We start from the raw sequence: 6,967 nt of genomic DNA, 5'->3' as shown, positions 1-6,967 counted from the left end.
AACCCCCAAAGCTCTGTTTGGTTAATTCAGTGGTTCTCTATACTTCAAACAAATGATAATCCTTTCTGCACAACTGGCTTTTTTCAATTGTTAAGTCATGGTTTCAGCTTGTAGCTTGAGGTGTTGTGTAATGTTAGGAGACTCACGGCTCCTTGGCTGAAAAGCTCTGCTGCCTTTTCAAAGCAGTGAATAGACTTGCTTAGTGATCTGGAATGGCACAAGCTGCATTCAGGAGAAGCGTATGTATACTGACAGAACTTTTAAGATAAATCCAAAATCCCTTGGCAGATTATGTAGAAAGCTACACCAAAACCTACTTATCTTAAAGCTTAATGAAATGATAGAAAAGCTAGTGAATGCCAGAATTATTTGCCTGTGCATGTTTAAATTTCGTCTGAAAGTAGATAGGAATTTAGATTGTGGATGTTTTTAGTTTTTTTTGCAGGGCTGTGTTTGTTTTTAAATCTTTCATTTATATTTAATTATTTCTTTTTTTCCTCGTTTCTCCCTACCCCCAAGAGATTGCCTCTGTTCAGGAAGTAAACTTGCTTCACTGGTAGATCAGAGCTGTGTAGGAAGGACCTCTAGTGTTTCTATAAGCTAGGTTCGAATTGCTGCAGAAGGTGATGTGTTCACTGAGGAAGGGATATCAGAATAAAAGCAGATGTGCTAAGTATGCTGCCTTGAAGAATTGCAGTTGAGTGCTTTTGCCAAATAACCGCGAGTGATAATTAAAATGTAAATAGAGGCCATCACTATCTTAATGGTAGCTAAGGTATTTACACATCAGTTAAGATCAGTTGCTGTTCTTTCATTCTGTGTTGCTTAACTGTGGCCTGATTTGTAGAAATGCATGGTGTTGCTTTTGCATCTGAAGTCGGTAGAAACTGTATTTTGGGTGCACGTGTGAGTTGTGTATGCTGGTGTATGCACTGGAAAAGCTGAGATGTACACATTGTCATCTGAAATCAGTGCCTGATTTTTGATCTCTTGTGCTTTAACTGAGTCCATCAGAAAGGTCACAATTCCTGCTGTCTTGTCTGGTGTTTCACTTGTCCAGTACTTAAATGTAAAAGCCAGAAAGAAATTGAAGAAATTAGACTGTGTATTAAAATGAAGCATAAGGGTTAATGATTTATGCTTTGACTGAATCCTTGCTGAAATATGCTTAAAGGCGGTTATCACCTATTCATGCTTACAATGAAAGACTGATTGTGGAGATGTGAGGTTGCTCACTTTCACCTCATGGTTTTCTTGAATATGTTGGAAACAATTGAATTAAGGGCTTTCTAAATATTTTGGCAATGAAATGCTTGTAACTTGAAGATTGGTCTTAAAATAATTTCTTTATGTAGCTTCTTAGCTGTTAGAGCAAATTATAGGTTGAAGTTTCATGTACAATATCCACTTAACCTATGGTTTGTGAGTGGGCTCTTTTTTCGTGCCTCCTGTATTGTCGGAGCGGTAGCAGTATAGCACACAAGCAGCAGTAGGCTGCTTCTCTGTAGACCGGTGCTACATTCTTTCCTAGTAACTTTGCAAAACTTAATGACAGGGATGTTTTAACTTGGAGGGCTTAAGAGAACCAGGACTGCTCTGCCTGCAGTCTTTCTGCCGCATCTCCATAACAAATCTTGTTGCAGCAGTGTTTTCCTTTGTTTTTGCTTGACATAATCCTTGATTTTTCTCAGTCCTGTAACAGGCTTCTTGTCTACCAAGCTGTAATATATGTATAATGTAATAATGTAAATTTTATATTTATAAAACATATATATATATATATTTTCCCCTTCAAGATTTTAATTTTCCCTTTGCATTGATTTTTGTAGGAAGTTTTTTTTTTTTCTTCCACTTGCCTGCCTAAGCCAGTTTTCTTTGTGACCTGTCAGAGCTCTCTAGTGCTCCTCTTTCTAATTGGTTAGGCTAAGGGTCATTTTTGGCTCTGGAGAGAGAGATACTAAGTTTGTAGGCATGCTGTGAAGTCTGAAATTGCGAAGATGATCCTCTTTAGACTGAAACTTAAGGAGTATAAGTGGGTTTAGGGGAGGGAGAATTTGCAAAAGCCAAAACCAAAGGACTAATCGCCTGACCATCTTGCATACCTCTGAACTTTTGTTTTCACAGTGCTGCTTTGTAGGTGGACCAGACTCTTGGAAGGGAAGTGGAGGTGGAGGGAGAAGTTGAAAAAGCAAAACCTTATTTTTATGTGCCTGCTTTTCCAAGTCGTAGGATAACTACTGTAAAGAGGCAGCATGCATTTATTCATGCTTATGAGGAAAAAAGGAATAAAAACAACACTGTATTGTGAAAGTGTCCCCTGAAGGGATGTGATAAAGTAAAACGCAGCTCTGCTTGTTTGGCAGAAGTGATAGAATTAAGAAGAGAATTTTGTAGTGAGGAGTGAGAGAATTACTAGGCTGTCCTTGGGGGTTCACTTATTGTTATCTATTAAATGAGGGAAACTGAGAATAGGCTTTCTTCCGCCCTGTGTAAACGTAAGAGATGGAATATCTGATACTTTTGAAACTTGGTTGTTTCAATTTGGGGAAAAAATGGAGCTAGCTGTACTGAAAAGAACCTCGCACAAACATGCAGCCTTTCCCTGACCTCCCCTCGCTCCCTTCTGCTTTCCCTCCCTGGATCTTTACTAATAGTTGTTCGGTGCTCCTGTCTTGCAGCAGTTTATTTGAACAGTCAGCGCATGAGCCACTTTTCTTGTTGCAAGTGGAATTCTTTGATTTGGGGAGGGTCAGGGGGAAGAAAGGAGTCTTAAGTTACTTTGTACATAAATAGGATGGGTTCTTCTTTGACCTAAAGTCTGTCTTGATGCAGCAGCACAAGCCAGCGAGGAGACTGTCACATTTCGACGTGAACGCAGCACATTTAGGCGTCAGGCAGTACGACGCCGGCACAATGCAGGGAGTAACCCTACCCCTCCTACATTGCTCATCGGATCACCCCTCAGGTAGGGTATCTAAATGTTCCACCATATTTAGCATGCATGCAGCAGACCACTTCTCCTCACACCCACCAGTGTTGCCAGAAAGGCATTTTTTACTTCCTTCCCCGCCATAACCTCCTCAAGCTGTCACTGCATGTCACTGTGGGCTTGTTGAATTGTGCATGTATATGTGGCACTATTTTCAAAATTATCAGGGTAGCCAGTTTCTAACATGTTACAGTTAATTTTAGATAAATAATGAAGTGAACTAATGCTAACAGACTCCATGTTTTTTGTGTCAAAAACTTCAGAAACTTTAAAGCAAGAAAGGACCCAAGAAAATATTATTTACCTGACTCAATTTTGCTTTTCTCTTTCCTTTAAGAGAGTAAGCGTTAGGGTCTAGTATCTTTGTAATCACTTTTCATGTATGTAGATAATGAGAGAGAAGCACTTAAACAGCAACAAAAAAATAAATGATGCAGGACATTTTGAAAAATTAAATCATGCAAAGGATCCAAATCTAAAATAAAGGTAAACCATAGTGTGAACGTCCGGTAACTTTTTTCAGGAAAAGAGTAACAATAAAGTAATAACAGTGCCTTTGTTACCGAACACACAGTGTTGCTCTGTATGAAATTTAACTGTGTGGCACTGCATGCCTCAGCAATACAGCTTACAGAGTACATATATGTGCATCTTGGGAATCTGTCACTAGCCCATTTAATCACAGTGCTGAACTCAGTGGTGTGTTACATACAGCAACTCCTTGCTCAGCCAGTGACCTCAAACAGTGAAAATGGCGATCTCAGGATGATTTTAAATCTTCTGCTTTTTAAATTTTTTGGTTCTGTGATTGCTTGAAGTGTTGGAGAATCTGGCAAGAATAACACTGCCTATAGCATAAGGAGCATTTACTCGTAAAAATAATTCTTCCCGTTAACATAAATATACAGCATATACAGTCATTATTCCTTCACATTCTTAATAATACTACTACATATCCTATACTATATATACTATATATAATACTACTATATATCGTAAACTAATGTGTAGCATTAGGAACAGTCTATTTTTATGTTCTAGGAATATTTGTGTGGATTTTTTTAGCTGTAAAATACTGTAGAAAGTGAGCAGATAAAAAGAAAATAGATGGAAGATGGGTTGGGGAGAAATCCTGGTGTCTTTTATAGTGCAACTGAAATAGCCAGAGGCTGAATTTACTGAATTTTTAGGTTTTCCTTGTGAAAGAGAATGGCTAGAACAGTGCCTAAAAACTAACAAATGAAGGCTTGACTACTTCTGCATTGCAAATTGAATTGGATAGTGCAGTATATGGCAGAAGTTCATCATATGATTTCAGATAAATTTGTTACATTTCTAGTCTTGCTAAACAAAATGTAGTGCATTACTTTCTTAGTGAGGGATATTTAAACTTGCTATTAGGTCACTGCTGTTCTACTCTTATGTTCCATTTCTCCTGTTGTTTTTTTGTGGGTGGTGCAGTTTTATCTATTGGTTAGTGAAAAGCTGTGTGGAGTAATTAGAGCTCCTTACCTGAGAGAGATTACTTTGTGCAGTGATGTTTGTGCAGCTGAATGACTTTGGTTTGGAGCTAAATTGTTTTAGGCCAACTAGACAGCCAAGTGCTTACTTATCTGTTTGACATAAATTCCATTTGAACTGCAAACTGTGGAGTGTATCTGAAAATTTGTGCTAATTACTGTTACAGATTATTTCTAATTTCTAGATTAGTAGTCTGATTTTCTTTTATATGGATAACTTCATTCTTGTGTGATTTTTATTTCTTCCAGTAACACAACAAGGACACACATTTTTGGCTGGTTACCACCAAAATTCTTTTCTTACCACAGCAACTATACATATTCCCATATATGCTTGTGGTGAGCTGCTTCTGTCTAGCTCCTAATACTGCTAATCAGTATGACTTTCTACATTAACTTATAACAACATTAGATTTACTCATTTTTAGTGGCCCTGATGTTACTTTTCTCCATTCTTAACAGGAAAAAATTTAATCACCTGATCTCCTAACTATGATGTCAAATCAGATGTCATGGAGACGGCTCCACAGAGTCTGAGTTTCACCTATTTGTTCCTTTTGGGGAATGTCAAGTAGAAGATAGGTCTATAATGCCATCACGATTGGCAGCAGTAGACAAATAAAACCTGGTCTAGTAAATTTTGCAGCTTTTAAGCTGAATTAGATGCAAGTGTACTTTATTTTTGTTTACTTAAGTAACCGGGAAATAACAACAAAAAGGAAGCAGGAAAGAAACAAAAAAACAAGACAGCTTACTCTCCTTTTATCCTGCCTAAGTATTGACAGTGTTTTGACTGCTTCAAACGTGTATGGATTTGCATCCTATGTAGCTACTGGTGTATGCATGTGCATCTGATAAGTGAATATAAGTGACTGTCTCAAGCAAAATTTTAAGAATAGTTTTATTTAATAGAGAATAACAGTTTCTTGAATATTTATGCAATCTGTTATTACCAATATTTTGCTTTGTTTTTACTCTGACAGATGTGGATAACCTCTGAAAGGACAGTCTCTGTATACCTTTTGATACTTAACTACTATTAAGTGGAAAGACAGCATTGTTTCGGTGTTGCTGATAATATTTAAGTGAGACAGTGACAGCTGGCAAGTTTGTGAGCTTCTTTAGGGCTTCTTTTGTCATATAGCCTTGTCTAAAACAGTAAAGCACTGAATAAAGCTTCAGATTCTGATATGTTAGAGTATGGGTTGCAATTTTTAACCTCATCAACTGCGTGCATGTCTGTTGTATTTTGCATGAACTGTTCTTAACACCTGGTCTTATAGTTATTTTCATATTTTGCAGTGATGTTCTAAGGAAAAGTGAAATCAGTTGTTCTAGAAAATAGTTACACGCAACTGCATCAGACAGACACCCTCAATTCTTAGTAAGGTCTTACAGTTGTCTCACTTGCCAACTGTAGCATCACACTATATGCAGTAAAATGTTAAAAGCAATAGGTGGTTAAGACTGTATTTCAAAAGGGAATGATCTAAGACAGAAGATAAAGAATTTTTGTTTTAACAAACTTTTTATATAATTTTATATTTTATCTTGATAAAAAGATGATTTCTTAATCTGAAGAAGTGTCCTCCAGCTAATGACTGACATAACTTCTCTAAATGTATAAAATAAGGATAATAAAACTACCGATTTTGCAGCATAGCTCTGATGCACGTGACACTTGTATTTGGAGACATTGCCACATTTAATGTTAAACTGCTTTAAAAATATTGTTAGTATTTGTTAAACAGCTTCTTAAAATAGTTCTGCATTGAGAAGGTTATGAAGGAGACTGACATTTTCAGATATTGTCTGCTAATAGCTTTAAACTTGCACACTTCTCTGAAGAATGAATTTCTATCTTTGGGTTTAGAAGACTTTTGTTGTGGTAAGGAGTACTAAGCAACAAAATCATTGTCAGGGCCGTGCTATCAACTTTAAAATAGTCCTAAAACTTTTGCCAATTAATAGGTTGTTAGAGGTACTCCCCCCAAAAATTCCAGTTCTACTGTTTCAAATGTGGTTATCCACAAGGTATGTTGCCAATGTCTGGTTTGTAATTAATCTTAAAGACATTTTGTAGGAAGACTGCAGAGTAATAGCAAGGAAGATGGTGATGTTTTGAGAACAAAAGCAAAACAATTCAAGTCATATATCCACGAGCAACCTAACTATTGAAAGAAGAGTATAATAGCCTCTATTGTACAGGAGAGAGGTCACAAGATACAGTTAGACTAACCACATAGCTTACTTTTGCACCACAAATTAAAACTAGTAAGAATAGCATTTCCCCAGCTCACCATCAGGCCAGAAGAACTGCGCTTCCAAAAGGTTGAGTGGGAACTTTTGTCTTTGTATCTTCTATTGTAACATCAGTGTCCAAGCAAGTAGTGCAGAACTCGTGGGTTGCCTTAACCCTAACAAATGGCTTCTGAATGCTGTATTTTAACTTTTCCTT

At 37.1% G+C, this 6,967-nt stretch overlaps 1 protein-coding gene across 1 annotated transcript in view; it reads left to right on the top strand.

Annotated features, from left to right (window-relative positions):
- PCNX1 (pecanex 1) overlaps positions 1-6,967 on the top strand; it is an 85,210-nt gene that overhangs the window by 30,371 nt on the left and 47,872 nt on the right. The window contains exon 8 of the mRNA XM_019616108.1: positions 2,833-2,965. Within this exon, the coding sequence (XP_019471653.1) occupies positions 2,833-2,965 (133 nt within the window). The remainder of the gene's footprint in view (positions 1-2,832; positions 2,966-6,967) is intronic.

This window comes from Meleagris gallopavo, chromosome 5, assembly GCF_000146605.3.
Source record: "Meleagris gallopavo isolate NT-WF06-2002-E0010 breed Aviagen turkey brand Nicholas breeding stock chromosome 5, Turkey_5.1, whole genome shotgun sequence".
Lineage (NCBI taxonomy): Eukaryota > Metazoa > Chordata > Aves > Galliformes > Phasianidae > Meleagris > Meleagris gallopavo.
Note: the sequence above shows the minus strand (reverse complement) of the source record. Positions and strands in the feature narration are given on the sequence as shown.